The sequence below is a fragment of the Procambarus clarkii genome, chromosome 39, assembly GCF_040958095.1.
Source record: "Procambarus clarkii isolate CNS0578487 chromosome 39, FALCON_Pclarkii_2.0, whole genome shotgun sequence".
NCBI classification, from domain to species: domain Eukaryota; kingdom Metazoa; phylum Arthropoda; class Malacostraca; order Decapoda; family Cambaridae; genus Procambarus; species Procambarus clarkii.
The window spans coordinates 41,830,969-41,849,428 of record NC_091188.1 but is presented as its reverse complement, the minus strand read 5'-3'; the positions used below and the strand labels follow the sequence as shown (position 1 = coordinate 41,849,428).

At 45.8% G+C, this 18,460-nt stretch overlaps 1 protein-coding gene across 6 annotated transcripts in view; it reads right to left on the bottom strand.

Annotated features, from left to right (window-relative positions):
- The window catches only part of LOC123760251 (acylamino-acid-releasing enzyme), a 246,343-nt gene that overhangs the window by 200,139 nt on the left and 27,744 nt on the right, over nucleotides 1-18,460 (bottom strand). For all 6 annotated transcript variants that reach the window (XM_069338417.1, XM_069338419.1, XM_045745747.2 and 3 more), the window contains exons 5-7: nucleotides 17,813-17,960; nucleotides 8,986-9,101; nucleotides 5,944-6,019 (exon numbers count right to left, since the gene is read on the bottom strand). In XM_069338417.1, coding sequence (XP_069194518.1) covers nucleotides 5,944-6,019; nucleotides 8,986-9,101; nucleotides 17,813-17,960 — 340 coding nt within the window. The remainder of the gene's footprint in view (nucleotides 1-5,943; nucleotides 6,020-8,985; nucleotides 9,102-17,812; nucleotides 17,961-18,460) is intronic.

Genomic DNA, 18,460 nt, shown 5'->3' with positions numbered 1-18,460 from the left:
TTTCAGGGGCATTTATGTTCATTAATATTTCAGTAATATGTTTAATTATTTATTTGATAATTTTTATTTGTTTCCACCTGCGACTTACACACTGCAGGGCCAATAGCAGCATTTTTGTTTTATTATGTGCGGGAGAGCCATACCATCTTGGTTCAGTATAGCTGCGATACCACAACCCGTCACATACCTATTTAGTTTTTATTATTTTTTCCAATATTTTGACTATTACACTTGTCAATGATACAGGTCTATAATTGAGGGGGTCTTCCCTGTTGCCACTTTTGTAGATTGGAACTATGTTAGCCTGTTTCCACACATCTGCTACGACTCCTGTACACAGGGATGCCTGAGAGATCAGGTGAAGTGGAATGCTGAGCTCAGATGCACATTCTCTCAGAACCCATGGTGAAACTCCATCTGGGCCAGCTGCTTTGTTCTTACCGAGCTCCTTTAGCATATTTTCCACTTCATCTCTAGACACCTCTATCCGCTCTATGTTGTTCTCTGGAATTCTTATTGTGTCTGGTTCTCTGAAGATTTCATTTTGTACAAACACACTTTGGAACTTTTCATTTAATGTTTCACACATTTCCTTTTCATTTTCCGTGAATCTGTTTCCCATTTTCAACCTCTGGATATTATCCTTTACCTGCAATTTGTTGTTTATGAATTTGTAGAATTATCCCGGTTCTGTTTTACATTTATCCGCTATCCCTTTTTCAAAATTTCTTTCTGCCTCTCTCCTTACTGCTGTATAGTTGTTTCTCGCATCTTTGTATCGCTGGTATGTTTGGGGGTTTGGCCTCTTCCTATACTGATTCCATTTTTGTGTCTTTTGGTCTCTTGCCCTCTCACAATTTCTGTCGAACCAATCCTGTTTTCTGGCCCTGCATCTCTGTTTTGGTATAAAGTTTTTTGTGCCTTTATCATATATTTCACAGAACTTGACATACATCTCATTCACTTCCTTGCCTAGAATCAAGTCTGTCCAATTATACTCACTAAAAAAATTTCTAAGGTCACCATAATGTCCTCTCCTGAAGTCTGGTTTTTCAACTGCTTCAACCTCCTTATTTTCTTCTTTCTTTCGTGTGTAATTACCTAAGTGTAATTACCTAAGTGTAGTTACAGGATGAGAGCTACGCTCGTGGTGTCCCGTCTACCCAGCACTCTTTGTCATATAACGCTTTGAAACTACTGACGGTCTTGGCCTCCACCACCTTCTCACTTAACTTGTTCCAACCGTCTACCACTCTATTTGCGAAGGTGAATTTTCTTATATTTCTTCGGCAACTGTGTTTAGCTAGTTTAAATCTATGGCCTCTTGTTCTTGAAGTTCCAGGTCTCAGGAAGTCTTCCCTGTCGATTTTATCAATTCCTGTTACTATTTTGTACGTAGTGATCATATCACCTCTTTTTCTTCTGTCTTCTAGTTTTGGCATATTTAATGCTTCTAACCTCTCCTCGTAGCTCTTGCCCTTCAGTTCTGGGAGCCACTTAGTAGCATGTCTTTGCACCTTTTCCAGTTTGTTGATGTGCTTCTTAAGATATGGGCACCACACAACAGCTGCATATTCTAGCATATTCTAGTGTGTGTGTGTGTGTGTGTGTGTGTGTTTTAATAACTTGATATATCACATAATTGACATAAGATATGATAAATGTTTCAACCGATGATTGGTTTACCTGGTATTCTGTACTTGTAAGTACAGTTTACCTTATTCATATAGCTTGCTTATCCAAACTATATGGGAAGGACCCCATCACTGGATAACCCAGACATCTGTATAAGCAGAATTCTTATTGAAGAAGTCCAAAAATAACCATACTTCACCATATCATATAGTGAAAAGCATATAAACACAATACACAATGGTGTTGGGCTCTGGGTCATGACTATATGGCCGAGAGAATAGACTGAAGCAAAGGCATAAGCCACCATTTCTTTCTGGTCATCTGTCACCACAGATGACGGCTGGTTCCTGGTACATGTAATGCATGATAATGGTTCAATTCTTGTCATCTGTCACCACAGATGACAGCTAGCTCCTGGTACATGTAATGCATGATAATGGTTCAATTCTGGTCATCTGTCACCACAGATGACGGCTGGTTCCTGGTACATGTAATGCATGATAATGGTTCAATTCTGGTCATCTGTCACCACAGATGACGGCTGGTTCCTGGTACATGTAATGCATGATAATGGTTCAATTCTGGTCATCTGTCACCACAGATGACGGCTGGTTCCTGGTACATGTAATGCATGATAATGGTTCAATTCTGGTCATCTGTCACCACAGATGACGGCTGGTTCCTGGTACATGTAATGCATGATAATGGTTCAATTCTGGTCATCTGTCACCACAGATGACGGCTGGTTCCTGGTACATGTAATGCATGATAATGGTTCAATTGACGATTGGTTTACCTGGCATACCTCATTACAACCCTACGGTGTTGTTGTGAAAATCATTGAATACTTATCATGTAATTATGATGGAATTTTATACAATGACTGCATTCATGACGACAACCGCATTCACATTATATAGCAACCATGAGATTATAGCAGGATTTTTTCATGAGTCAAGGCAAACTCTATTATGTCCACAGAGAGTAATTATATCTGTATTTGCATCATACATGTCAAACCCAGACAATGAGTGTTTAAATCATCGTGTGATGATAACCGCATTACCCCATGAATCAACATATGACTGTCATATACATATCTCCCTGTAGAGATGTATTTGACAGTTCTACATCCAAAGTTTACTAAAAGGAGAGCTTTGAAAGACAGGCAACATAACCAGGATATTGTTCCCCATTGTCGGGGGACAGAAAGCCTGTTAAACTTTTCTAAGTCCTCGTAAGCCAAGCACTGATAACCTTCCCCAGAATGCAACCTACAACAGTTGAGTAACTCTCAGCAATCTATTTACTGCTAGGTGAACAGAGGCTTCAGGTGAAGGGAAATGTACCCAAATGTCTCTGTCCTGCCACAAATATTGAATCAAGACCTTTCAGAGGTGAACCACCTGTGTTAGCCACTGTGCTGTTCTATGGCACAATTTAAGCACATTAAGCACAATTTAAGCACATCTGGCTATAATACAAAGCACCACTTGGTTTCCGAACCCCTTGAGGACGAGACTCGTCGGTTAACATGCAAGTTCGTATACGAGAAATGGAGGAAAAAAAAAAAAACGCGAAAAAATCTAGGGAAAAAAATCGACAGGTTCATAGCATAAATGCGACCATATTTTGTTTGTACTCACCAATAATTGAAGTCCTGATCCGCTTATGTTGATGATCGATGTTGATGAAGCATATTTATTTACTTGGAAGAGGTGGTGGTGGATGTTGATGGTGTTGGGTTGACTGAAGTTGTTGGGTTGACTGGGTCAACATGCGATGAGTCAGGTGCAGGTGATGCAATGTGAGCTTTCTTGGAAGCCATTGCAAAAGACTCTGTAATTGACATTTGTTTCATTCCCTTGGCTCTTGTTTTTAAAAACTTCATATACAAATTGTACTGAGTCATCATGTCCTTAATTTCAAACTCGCTGTTACTCGTGTCCATAAATGCCAGAATTTCTTCAAAATTGTTCTGAATTTTTTCCATATTACATTTTTCCTTTAACATTTCTTCATCCTCTTCCTCTCCATCTTCTTCAATGCACTCGTCTGGCTTTTTTGCTGTACATACTAATTCTATAATTTCATCATTAGTCATGTTTCGATTGTTTGGGGCTTCTTCATCAAAATCTATCCATCTATCTATGTCATCTTCTATTGTTTCAGTCACCAGTTCTGCTCTAATCTCAGGGGACTTAATCCCCTTGACATAGGCTAGGAGTTCCTCTCTTAATTTGTTCTTCTCGCTAACTTTCTTCACCGCAAATCCTTCAAAATCTGCCTCGTCATTTTCCTCAGGAAACAGACTTGACGCGGGCCAAAGTTTTTTCCAACCATTTCTTAGTGTTGTTTGCTTTACCTCATCCCACGCACTAGCAATAGTCCAGATAGCTGACTTTATTGTGAAGACTTTATAAAAGTTCTTAAGTGTTCCAAGCTGAGTATTAAGACGTCTGGCAAACATCCTCTTGTAGTGGTGTTTAAGGTTCTTAATTATTCCTTGATCCATGGGTTGGATCACTGAAGTTGTATTGGGTGGCAAGAACGTTCCAATAATATTGCCATTTACTAGCTCATCACCTCGTGGATGCGTTGAACTGTTATCTAGTAGCAGCACAACTTTGCTGTTTTGCGGGAGACCAACACTTTTCAGGTGTTCCTTCACCTCAGGTACAAAGTTCTTATTAAACCAATCGACAAATATTACTCGAGACATCCACGCACGTGGCTGGTCCTTATAAATCACAGGGAGGTACCTGGCTGACTTTAAAGCCCTGGGGTTTTTACTAATTCCAATCACAAGTAATTTTAATTTGTGCGTGCCAGCTGCATTTGCACAGCACAACAAAGAAATTCTGTTTGTTCTGTTTATAATCACCTGAAGGATCGTCCTCACCACTATGAGCCATCGTTTCTGTGGGAAGCATACGCCAGTACAAACCTGTCTCATCAGCATTATAAATTTGCTCTGGAGATAAATTTTGTTCCTGCACCATCTCTGCAAATTTACTTACATACTCATCAGCACCAACAATATCAGCAGATTGTCTTTCACCATGCACTTTAATAAACATAATGCCATGACGGGTTTTAAAACTTCTGAGCCATCCATCACTGTATACACCCTTTTGAGTAATTTTCATTGCTTGGTGAAATTCACGCGCCTTTTCCACGAGCAGCCAGCGTGCCACTGGATTCTTCATCACTTCACGTCTCTGTTTGTACCACTCCCACACTGCGTTATCAACACTCTCCACTTTTGCTTTACTTACTACCTTTCTATTTCGTATTGCTTTATCACTTTCACTTCTAGAGAAATAGTAAAAAATGATAGGTTTATCTTGAGGTTATCGTGAGATGATTTCGGGGCTTTTTTAGTGTCCCCGCGGCCCGGTCCTCGACCAGGCCTCCACCCCCAGGAAGCAGCCCGTGACAGCTGACTAACACCCAGGTACCTATTTTACTGCTAGGTAACAGGGGCATAGGGTGAAAGAAACTCTGCCCATTATTTCTCGCTGGCGCCTGGGATCGAACCCAGGACCACAGGATCACAAGTCCCGTGTGCTGTCCACTCGGCCGACCGGCTCCCGGTCGGCCGAGAGTCATCACTGACCTCTTTTACGTAACCCGCTTGTAGATGCTTTCACTGACACAATGCGTGCATTTGGAGTCGACATGGTGCACGGATGTTCCTTGATTGTGCAGATATGTAAAACAAAGTCAAGGAATGAACACTCCAGTCTCGTGACAAATTCAAACAATGGGAACAATAGGCCGTGAGTCTGTGATGTCACAGGGTAGCAGGCGGCGCCCGACACGGTCAGTGAGCAAACTAAACCATCACCCACCCACCCACCACGGGCCGGCACGACGCTTGGCTGACTGCTTCCTCACCCGAACTTGGTTCGTGTAGGGTAACCCCAACCCCAGCCGGCGTGAAGCTTGGCGGACTACTTCCTACCCGAACTTAGTTCGTGTAGCGTGACTCCCCAACACCAATCGGGAAACAGGAAGTTTCGGATAACTAAAGTTCGGGAACCAAGTGGTGCTCTGTACTTGATTTTACACATAATTTTTACTACCAAGATGATAAAATAATTGAATGAAATTACACACAGAAATCACAATAACATGATGCATCAAATGAACAAATCCACAAGGGCCGTGACGAGGATTCGAACTTGCGACCGAGAGCAGGTTCGATTAAGGCAGCGTCTGAGATGCTCTCGGACACAGGTTCGAATCCTCGTCACGGCCCTTGTCGATTTGTTTATTGAATGAAATGCTACTTTTATGTCTTACCTGATGCTTGCTAAGTAGCTGTTCCCCCCAATCATCTCGAAAGGTGAATTCCTGGCCTCGGCTGTCCTCCTCTCCACTGTAGACAGTTTAGGACAATGATATTTTAACAAATTTTATGTTATTTTAATTAAAAATGTATACTAAAGCTACAAGATACTAGAGTAAAATTAATAATAGCCCAACTTTATACATAAATTTTGTTCTCAAAGCTTTTCACTTATAGATTAACAGATATATCTTAATTTCATTAAAAACATGGGATTTTTCCCCATTTGGTCTTCTGTTGTTTACTATTTGGTTAGAAAATGGGTCTCTGGTGGGGGTAAGCACATAGCTCTGTGCATGGGTGTGAGTGATGGCTTGGTTCTCTCTCTCTTGTACATTTTACTTTGACCAAAGTCTGTCTACTGTTGCCTTTCCATGAGTTTGATTATGTAAGGGAGGATCCGCTGATTCCCTTTCCTTTAGCTGACAGTCCTAGTGGACAATCGTGCTCCAGTGTGTTGGGAATTTGTCCTTGTGGCAAATCAATTCCATGGGATTGTGACCATTCTCAAAGCAGTCCCTAAATGGTACAGTAAATACAGTAGAAGATTGTAAATGGTACAATACAATCTACCGATCTGTGAGGTAGAGGCTATTTATTCTCTTGGTTAGTCTCTTCCATTTGCATTTGTTCCCAGTGGAAGGGTGATAGAAAGAAATTCTTTTCTGTGGTTTTGTGTCAAATTTGACAGGTTGCAGGTGGATCTGTTTGACTTGACACGGTATTCCCTGCAATTAATTTTCAGACCGGGAAGTACTTTGTAGTACAGCCCCTTCGCTGGGGTTGATCTTAATGTTATGTTCAGTGTTATCTGTTTCAGGTTCTGTGTTTGTTTCTTTTGTAACCATTTTACACATGCTACCCAACCATTCTCATGCTTTTGTCCCTTCAGTTTATTTTCCTAACACTTCCCCTCCTCTTGGGATCGTCATCTGTCAAGTCTTATGCTGTTTACATGTCCACCCTTTGTTTGGCTTTAGTCAAGCCTCTTTTGGTTGTCAACACTGTGCCCTTTTGTTGTCTTGGGTCACTATTGTGACCTTCAACTATCAAATTTGTTTTCATGTGGGTCTTATTTGCTTTTTTAAATGGTTAGAAGTCACTCCTTCAGAGATGGCTGTAAAGTTTCTAGCTACCATCTGGTTTGAGCTTCTATATGGCAGTCATGTAAGAGTTCTGTATACTTTTCATCTTTGACGGCTTGTCATTCTTTGGCCTCGAATGTTTCTGCTTGTTTTCAATGAAGTTCTTTTGATCTTTGCAGTTTTCTCAAGTGCTTACTGCTCATGGTTTCTGAGGGTGACTCAAGCATCTAGTGAAATTCTAGGGTAATCTTTTTGGTGAACCACTTATATTTTTCAGGTTCTTGACTTTTGTCAATTTGCTGCACCGGTAGTGTTCTCTTTAATGAATCTACAGCTGGTGGTGCTGCAGCTTCTCCTGCTCCTATCATGCTATGGCCTGATGTGCTGCAGCTTCTCCTGCTTCTCTCATGCTATGGCCTGGTGTGGTGCAGCTTCTGCTCCTCTCATGCTATGGCCTGGTGTGCTGCAGCTTCTCCTGCTTCTCTCATGCTATGGCCTGGTGTGCTGCAGCTTCTCCTGCTCCTCTCATGCTATGGCCTGGTGTGCTGCAGCTTCTCCTGCTCCTCTCATGCTATGTCCTGGTGTGATGCAGCTTCTCCTGCTCCTCTTGTGCTATGTCCTGGTGTGGTGTAGCTTCTCCTGCTCCTCTTGTGCTCACAGTCAGTTTTTCTACCTCTTTCCCCACCTCTTTGCTTCCGGTGTGAATTTGAGACGTGTTGCAGTCCAAATACATTTGGGACTGTCATTCAGGAAGTCGACGTTCACAGCTAAGCCTCTGAAGATTTCGTTTTCAATAACACATGGCTTCTCTTGCCGGTTTTTCTATACAGTATGAGGAGTGTGTTGCAGGGTCCCTCATTTAAGGAATTTTTGGAAAGAAACTTTGGACAGCCCCTGAGAAGGCCATTCCAAAAATAGTGTTAACCATTCTGGAAAGGAATGAAACATTCCATTCTGGGGAATGAAATGTTTCTACCCCATTCTCAGTCACATCACTTCTCCCACCATGTTTACCCTGCTTCTCCATGTATACTCTAATTCGAGTGTATGGAGCTGGGTGGTTCTAAACCCAGGTTGTCTGGTGGTTGAGTAGTTCTGTACTGCCACACAGTGGCAGGAATGAAAAGCCATGGGGTACGTTTCAATTTGTTGTTAGTTTGAGTTTTTGTTTGATATTTGCTCTTAACAAACATTTCTCTAAGCATTTTGAATTATTATGTATCTCTCAACCTTTTTCGTGCTTCTTTTTCCTCTTAGTGTGTATAGTGTTTAAGACACCCTCAGCTCTGCCACTTCTGTGAGGGGCAGGATTCTGGTATCTGCTCGCAGTAGGCCGTGAGAAAGTCCGAAGCACCACCTGATATGCTCTTGGCCCTCAGGTACAAGTGCATAAGCTTCAGGAGTCACAAAGGGGTTTCTAAAAAAGTACACAAAATGGGTTCGTATAGTCAGTGCTCTTTTTTTACCATTTCCAGAGTTGTAAAGCAGCTTCTCTGCAACATTTTCAGTTCACGACTGACGATCCCCAGGTGGGACAGATATGGCTGGGGACATTTTCTTTCACTTGATGCATCTGTTCATCTTGCAGTAAAGAGGTAACTGGGATGTTGACCAGACCACACACTAGAAAGTGAAGGGACGACGACGTTTTCGGTCCGTCTTGGACCATTCTCAAGTTGATTGAGAATGGTCCAGGACGGATCGAAAACGTCGACGTCCCTTCACTTTCTAGTGTGTGGTCTGGTCAACATACTTCAGCCACGTTATTGTGACTCATCGCCTGCAGGTAACGGGGAGTTCAACAAATGTTGTTGCCTACATCCTGGAGAAGGGCATCAGTACTTGGCCTAGGGGAGGACTTCAATAAGCTTCCTATCCCCGACAATGGGAAAGCACAAGGTGAAACCTTACCTCTTAGGTCGAGTTGTGAAACTTGTTGGCTTAACTCGCTTCTTCTCAGCAACATACACAAGCATTGTCTCATCCGCTGACCACTCCAAGCACCCAAACTCACCATCTGCATACACCTGCAGTATATCATTACACATTTCAGAACAAAATGGCTAATATATGACTTGAAAAATTACCAATATTCTGTAGAATATATTTATAAAATAATCTTTCATTTAATTCCAGTGATATATGGTGGCAGATAGACAGGGTACTAACACATGGCTCAAAATAGTTGTGATCCTCTGCTTTATATTTGCAAAACATACTAAATCTGAAGTGAATTTATGAGAATATGTTTGTAAATTTGAGCAAAACTAAATCTTTAAAACATATAAAATATATTTATAGTACAGCAGTTCTTAAAAGTGCTACTAAAGACCTACTTAAATGGCGCTAAAAGGTTGAATAGCTATGCACTACAATACTTTAACCCTTTAAGTGCACAACACATCATATGATGTGTTCAGTGACTTGCAGTAACTTGCGCTCTACATCATATGATGTATTGGAGTACTACGCAAGATTTAAACGGCATGCGGATACACGGGGTTCACCACACCTTCATCAGGGCTCTTGTGAACAGATGCCATTTAAAAAAAAAATCGTGGGCCAAATTCCTGGGTGTGAGGGGCCTCAGTATTGAGTGAGCTACCAAGCCTGATGCACGCAGCATGAGCTCGCAGCATGAGCTCACAGCACTGCTGTTCAGCTTGTGACCACAGCATCGCCTAAAAATGCCATAATATACATGTTCATGCTATTATTTAGCGATGATATTATTACAGAAGACCCCTGACTGTGATAAAAATGACCAGGATTCTGATAATAGCAGGATTGTTGTGATAATTAGCGCTGTAGTGGGAAGAGTAATCTTGGTGGGGAGGGAGGTAGCATTGTCTGCTGACTCTGTGTGACCACCTTTTACTGTCTGGACTCACTATACCAGCTTAGTTGTTCGCTATGGTAAACAACACACGCTGATACTTGTATATAACGTCTGTATATAAAAGCAAACACAGTATGGAGGGAGGAGAATGGTGGCAAGTCAGGTGAGGTGAGGGACGGAGGGAGTGGCAGCCAGTGGCGGGCTGACACTGGCTGCCACTGCCACTCAGCATACCAACTTAGTGGTTCGTTATGGTGAACACGAATGTAGATACTTATATATAACATGTATATACAGTGTAATAACAGCAAAAGGAGTGTGGGGGAGAAGCCATTTTGGTGATGGGGAGCCGGTCGGCCGAGCGGACAGCACACTGGACTTGTGGTCCTGTGGTCCCGGGTTCGATCCCGGGCACCGGCGAGAAACAATGGGCAGAGTTTCTTTCACCCTATGCCCGTTACCTAGCAGTAAAATAGGTACCTGGGTGTTAGTCAGGTGTCACGGGCTGCTTCCTGGGGGTGGAGGCCTGGCCAAGGACCGGGCCACGGGGACACTAAAAAGCCCCGAAATCATCTCAAGATAACCTCAAGATATGGGTGTGACAACATCTGCATGATTTGTCATGTTGGTAGGGGTGGCCACTATGCTCTTTGGGCATTATACCGGCTTAATTGAACAGTTATGGTGAACAAAACATGTAGATACTTATATATAACATCTGTATATAGGGTAATAACACCACAAACAGTATTGTTGGGGGTGAAATTTTAGTGCGTCTGACCTTGAATGTGTGAGGGAGGCAGCCGCTACCTGACTGTGTGTAGCGACGACTCTTAGTGCCTGAACTAACTATATCAACTTAGTTGTACAGTTGTGGTGAACAAAACATATAGATACTTATATATAACGTCTGTGTATAGTGAATAAAAGCAAAAACAGTATTGTGGGAGGAGAATGTGGGTGAGTCAGGTGAGTTGAGGGAGGGAGGAAGTAGCAGCCAGTGGCAGGCTGCCACTGCCACTCAGCATGCCAACTTAGTGGTTCGTTATGGTGAACACGAATGTAGATACTTATACTGTATATAACGTCTGTATATAGTGAATAAAAGCAAAAACAGTATGGTGGGAGGGGAATGTGGACAAGTGAGGTGTTGAGGGAGTGAGTGGCAGCGAATGGCTGGCTGGTGTGTGGCGGTCACTCCTCATTGCTTTTTGACTCATAATAGCAACTTAGTGGTTCGTTATGGTGAACAAAACATGCAGATACTTATATATAACCTGTGTATATAGTGTAATAACTGACAAAGTATCTGTTCACTGCTTGATGAACATAATAATTGAATCAACAATATGCACACCATATTTTTGAGTACAGCAATGATTCACTCATTTTATTATATAAATATATCACACTACACACTATTGAATAATATTACAGCAAAAAACCAGCATTGAATGTAATAAACGCCATTTTCTGGGTGAGCCCCGGAGGCTCCCTGGAGCTTATTGGACTAATGTATGTTATATTAGACCGGGACATTAGCTAAGGAGTTCAGACCTACCAGGGACCAGCGCCAGAACCTGGCCCCTTCAGAGAGGTTTCAGGGAGCAATGGCCCTGGAAAACCCCTATGTGGTTGGGGTTTTCCTTATCTGCCATCGACCAGGGTTAGGCACCCAGAAAGGTAGGCATAACAAAACAAACCCCACATGGTAAAAAACTAAAACAAAAAACCTAACAGAGAGGTAGAAACTCCCTACAATCAAAAGGAAACAAGCAAACATCACACTTTACTGCCGTGCCGATCATCCGCGCAGCCCTCTCTGGCCCGGACCTACCGCGCTGGCTGCCAAGCTTCAGTTCGGAAGCTAAGCTTCAACCAACGCGAAAAAAACGCCGACAGGTGGGAGGGAGGGTTGCCAGGGAGTCTCCAGGGCTCACCCAGAAAATGACGTTTCATTACATTCAACGCTGGTTTTCTGTGGGGAGCCCCTACGGCTCCCTGGAGCTTCATACCCAAAGAGAAGGAAAAGAAAGGACTAACCCGGGAGGCGGCCGCCACAAACTCTGCAACACGAAGCCGAGACAACAGGTTGCAACCTGCGGCCCAAGGCAACAAGAATGCACAGGAGCACACGCGCATAAAGAATGGGCGGCCAAGAACCTGTGCGACCCTCAAATCCCTGCGCCCGAAATGAGCCCTAGACGTCAGCAACACAGCAGCAAAAGCTGCAAACGTCTGAACAGCACGGGCGCAAAGACAGACTGCAGGCTGGAAGACTGAAAAACTCTGCGGACGACCTGGGAGACCCGAGCCCTGAAAACAGGGAATGAGGGGAACCGGATCAACCACAGCGCATCCCCAGACACGGTACGCAGGTAACGGCAAAAAGCACAACCGGACAACACAGGACGCACCCACGGCCAAACCAGTCACGTACAAGACCGATTCGACCTGCCGAAAGAGGTGGAGCCGCGGGAAAACGCCCCGGGTTCGGACACCTATCAAGCAGCATCTGAAAATAAGGCTGGGCTGGCCACCAAGGAACCTTAAGGACTGCTCTCATGGGAATGGGCTGCAACCGAGCCAGAACCCGAAGCAACAGTTGGACCGGGAGAAGAGGAACAGGTACCCCCACCTCGACTAGTCCTGCCAAAAAGCATCCACCGTGAATGCCTCGCAGGTGGGTAAGGGCGCCACATAAAATGGGTGATGCCTAGACCACGCCGACTCGAAGACGTCCATGGCCAGGAGTCCATACGTCCGACAGAGCCAACAAAACGAGTCGGCGACGACTGGCCAATCCGCGAACAGAGAAATGAACCGAGACAGCTGTCCACCAGGACGCAGGACACACCCTGGACATGAACCTCACGGTTAGCCAAACCCTGAGAATCCAGCAAATGAGCCACTACGGAACCAACCCCAATGGTCAACACCTAAGAGAAACCCTATGGTTCCGGCAAGAACCGCCAGAGAACAGTCTGAACGGAGCTGAATGGTAGAGCACCGAGTGACCCAAACCCTCCGAAGCACAAACCAGACAGCCACAAACTCCCGAACCGTGCTGTGAGCCTGACGGACAGACAGACTCCACCATCCCCGGCCGACCTGGTGAGCACTGGTCATAAAACCCCAGCCGAGAGATGACCCGTCCGTGAACACATCGAGCGAAGGCTCGGGGAGGTGCCAAGGCACGGAACCCTGAAAACCCCAAAGAGGAAGCTGGTGACGCAGCACCAACACAAGATCCCCGGAGGAACGAACCCAACGAATGCAAGAGGCGGAAGGGGAGTCTTCGAAGGAACCAAACAGACACCGAAGCCAAACCCGACCCCGCGGGCAGACCAGCACGTCGAAGTTCAGACTCCCGCACAACTGCTTAGCAACCTGGGACCCCCTCATGTACAGCTGAAGGCAGGACCACAGCCGCAGTAACACTTCTGGAGGGAAAGACAATGAGTGGCCCAATAGCCCTAAACAAGGCCCAGGTCCGAACCCGGGACGGAAAGAGGTGGAATGGCCTCCAGATCACCAGGAAACCAAACCCGGCGATCTGGAAAGAACCACACCCCTGGCGAGCAGACAAGCAGACTGACTGGGAGCCCACACCAGCCAGTCGTCGAGGTAGGCCAGACACCGAATCTCAAGCAGACTCAGACAGGGCACTAAGATCCGGTAAAGATGCAAAAAATATACCAAGTGCCAATTACAAAATAGGGAAGGCAACAAAAGCAGCAAGCCTGAAGCCCCACCACCAACTGTGCCAGTCCCGGAAAACTGGAAAGGAATGTGCCAAGAAGTGACCTGGAGGTCCAGGGCCACCATCCAGGCACCCGACCCCAACAGAAGTCGGACAGGAGACAACAGTCCTCCGAGGAGGGCATAGAATCCAGGGCACAGACTGAAGAAGTCCAGAAGAACCGCATATGCGAAAAGCCCATGACTGCAAAGACCAGACGGGAACCCCAGAAGTACTGGCGGATCGACCACGTCCAACGCACCCACTAAGATGACATGACGAAGCGCAGGAGAAGAAGCCCACCCCGCCAGCTCTGAACCCCCCCCCCCCCAAAGGGGGAGAAGCCGTCCACCAACGCCACCAGAGGCTGGAAGACAACCAAAAGCGCCCACCAACAGCGGGACCATGCGAGAGTTAACAGAGCAAGCTGCTCCCCCAGCGCCCCATCAACAGAGAAGGGAACAGAGCCCCCTTCCGAAAGAAAAAGTACACACACACATACACATTATGTATATACACATACATATACATATACACACAAGGTATGTTACACACACATGTGTATACACATGTGCACACACACGTGTGTATACACATGTGCACACACACAGCGTACACATGTACATGCGTACACACACACATACACTTTAAAAGAAAAGAACAAGTCGCCGACCAGTGGGCAGAGAGGACCACGCCGGCCAGGCAAAGAAGGCACAGAACTGCATCAAAAGGCCCACCTTGACAACTAACCCTCAAACTCTCGGCATGACCACAACATGTGCCAAGACCCAAAAAGATCAGTTTGCAAGCCAGGAAGACCCCGGAACTCCAGAAGGCAGAACCGAGTCACACGAGGAAACAAAGCCCCCTGAACCCACAAAGGGGGCCCAAAAGGAAGAAACCTCCGGAACGAAACCAAAGAACCCAAAGGAACCTGGAATCGAACCAGGGGGAGCCCAAACCACCACATTTGCCAGCGTAGAACACCACAGAAAGGCAAAGCACAGCCCCCAGACAGAACCCCCAGGGAAACGGTCATAACAGATCGAAAACCGAGGGACAAGGTGTGGGAGCAAGCATACCAGCCAGAGACAAAGCCCATAACAGACAAAAAGGGAAACCCCGTGTAAAATCAACACCCAAACGTTCCCAGAGGAACAGGAAACGGGCAGAAAACACCAGAAAAGCAAAGAAATGACAACAGGAGAATAAAACCCCTGAAAAAAGGTGAAAACTCACCCAAGAAGCTCGCTCGCACACCCAGTTGCAAGTAAACAAACCGCAACGCCGCCCTGGTGGCCACGCCGGGAAACTGGCAGACGAAAATGGCCGCAAGACAGAGGGCTGTGACTGATGCTAAAGATACGAAAACGCGCCAGCAAAAGTGGGAAGCAAGCAGACTGGATGGGCAAAAAACTCCGCCCAAAAGCAGAAAACCCAGGCAAGGGCAAACCGCCCCAGAACTGCTAGCAGGCATCCCCCCAGCCCCGAGAACCAGCAACAGAGGCCCCAGGGCAGAGCCGTCCTCCAAGCCCTCTGCCCTTAAAGAAAAACAAGAGTCCATGGGAAAGGCAGCAAGAAAGGGCCACTGGTAAGACCCAGAAGCTTTGGCAGGAGGAACAGGCTCGAAAACCTCCGTCCCCCAACCCGAACAGGGCAGCCCCCGAAAACCGCCCGAGTCTCGGCCCCAACTAAACCCTGCCCCGACCCCGAAACCCGCAGACAGTCCGGAGCCGGGAACAGGGAGGGAAAGGGGCGAACAGCACCTAACCAAAATGGGGCGGCCTCGGGGCATCCGAGTGGGAAACCAACCTAGCATGTTGCAGCAACCTAACCTAGCTTGCATCACAGATGCTGCCTGTACTCTGAACAGTAATAACATCAGGAGAGTATTGGAGAACAAGCAGAGAATCTCTTGCAAGACTCCGGGTCAAGGTGTCAGTGACCCAACAGGCAGCATGACGGAGGTAAAAGTGGCGACTGTCAACCAGAGACAAGGGCACAGCAACCAACTATCCCGTACAAGACGGGTTGGAACCCGGAAGACACATTCAATGGTCCCCCGAGCCCAGACAGGGGTTTCCAGGGCCCGTAGGCTGACTGCTACAGGAAGCCCGGGCAAGGTGTTGCTAACCGGTTAAGAAACCCAAACATAACAAGAGGGTAGAGGATAGCACTGAAAACCCCTGCGACGTGTATACAATCACGGGGGCCTAGCAGAGGGCTGCCAAACACTACCAGTGGAACTATAGCCACACTAGGCAGACCCCCCACCAGGCATGAAAATAAAAACAAAAGAAAAACCCCGCAAAAGTACACCGTCTCCAGAAGCAACAGGAACCGGGCGCCGCTTAGGTGGCAGGCTGTGCAACACCTTGACCCCCTAACCAGCACAATACCAATCCTTACCCAAGGCCAAACAAAGGCCCCCAGCCCCAGCTGGCCCCAAGGGCGAGGCAAATGCTGAGCAGCAAGAACCTCTACGGGAATGGTTCCCGAACGCCCCAGGGAAGATAACCCTGTTACGCAAGGGCAATACTCACAGGGCGCTTAGAGAAGTCAACCACTAAGCGCATGCAGCCCTGGCACTGATGAGGTACTCCTGGCCACCGCACAACACAACACACGGCAGTGAACGCCACACAAGGCAAACACCGCCTAGGAAAGTGAGGCCAGAGAAGCGTCTATCCCGGTTGACAGTAGCTTATGAACTGAAGCTTGGCAGCCGGCGCGGTAGGTCCAGGGCTCCCCCCTCCTCCCCCTCTCGGGGCGGGGAGGGCTGCGCGGACGATCGGCGCGGCAGTAAAGTGTGATGTTTGCTTGTTTGCTTGTTTCCTTGTGATTGTAGGGAGTTTCTACATCCCTATTCGTTTTTTTGTTTTAGTTTCTTACCATGTGGGGTTTGTTTTGTTATGCCTACCTTTCTGGGTGCTTAACCCCGGTCGATGGCAGATAAGGAAAACCCCATCCACAAAGGGGTTTTCCAGGGCCATTGCTCCCTGAAACCTCTCTGAAGGGGCCAGGTTCTGGCACTGGTCCCTGGTAGGTCTGAACTCCTTAGCTAATGTCCCAATCTAATATAACACACATTAGCCCGATAAGCTCCAGGAAGCCGTAGGGGCTCCCCACAGAAAACTATGAAAAATCAATCAGAGACATTGAAATAATTAGGTAATTATCTCTTTGTGGCCACTCCTGCCTGACAGCTGGGAGCAACAGACCGTCTGGGACGCACTCTAAGTCAGCGTCTGTTTTTTGCCAGACTTCCCCGCCCCTCTAGTGGGCAATATATACCACTTACGATTTTTTTAATATTTTTCCCATGGTCAGAGAACACAAATTAACAGGTTTAGAAGAAAAAATATATATATTTTTTTTTGTTATGCGCCTGTGGGTGACAAATGCTAAATAGCTCGGAGCCACACAAAGGTTAGGGGCTGCCCTTGTTACTTTTTAAGCAGTTTTGAAAGCCAATTTTAAAGATACTGTACAGTGCTGTAGACCACTGCTTCTACAACGAAACGGTCCCCAAAGACTTGCTATTCAAGAACATCTTATTGAATCAACTTGGAACTTAAGATACTTTGGCAGGAATAAGTGGAGAGGAATGTATGGAACGTGGAGAGGAACAAGACTAAATGACAGCAATTTATAAGGAGTGTTTAAATGAACAAATCCACAAGGGCCGTGATGAGGATTCGAACCTGCGTCCGAGAGCATCCCAGATGCTACCTTAATCGACTGAGCATCCTCAGTCGATTTCGAATCCTCGTCACGGCCCTTGTGGATTTGTTCATTGGATGCATCACGCAATTGTGATTTCTGTGTGTAAGGAGTGTTTAGCTTGTACAGTACAGTGTATAATTCACAAGCAGCACTGATGTAGGGGTGTGCTCGCATGGACAATTTACTAGAGCATGGTGGTGCCTGTTTATCCATGAAGCTATGATTTGTGAACAAAATGTGATGAATGGATGTGTAAAACTTGATTATTATCTAATTTTTTCTCCTATACGGCTGCTCTCTTTTCATTGTGCTCATGATACCACCTCCACTGCATGAAAGTGGGATATGATGATGATGATGACGACGACAACAATGCTGCAAAAAGTAATTAAGTCAGAGTACATAGAGCATAACATTTTCATCTGTCTCACTTTTCCATGTTTTCCTGCAGCTTCAAGATCAAATGTTTTCATAGAGCCATCTTGGTTGACAACAATCACTTGCTGCTCACCCTTCTTCTTCTCGGAGGTCACCACAAAGGCTGTCCATTTCCCTGTTGCACTCGTCTCACTCAGCTCTCTGAACGATAAAATCCAAAACGGTTTAATGAAAACAAAGGACGTAAGAATACCATATAATAAACCTATCAAGAAATGTGTAATTAAATAAAATGGAAGTGCATAAAAGAGCACTCTTGCAAGATATTTTTTCACATGTGAATTCAATAAGTAATTTAGGATCCTGTAGCACAGTGGTCTACATCCTCAGCTCACAATCAAGGGACTTAAGTTCAATCCCTGAGTGGGATAGAAATGGTTGGCCATGGTTTCGTTTCACCTAATAGTAAAATTGCAACCCTGCGAAAGGTCAGCAATTGACCTAGGGAAGATATGAATAAGCTTAAGTACAGGACACCACCAAAGATGGACCGAGAGATCAAGGAAAAGATGACCAAGAGACAAGCAGTGCGAGAACAGGCACCAGGCAGCTTCATACTGCTCCTGCATGGTGTACACAGGTGGTACACCAACAAGCCAGCCACCTTCTCACCTTACAAGCGGCGACACACAACTGTGCCA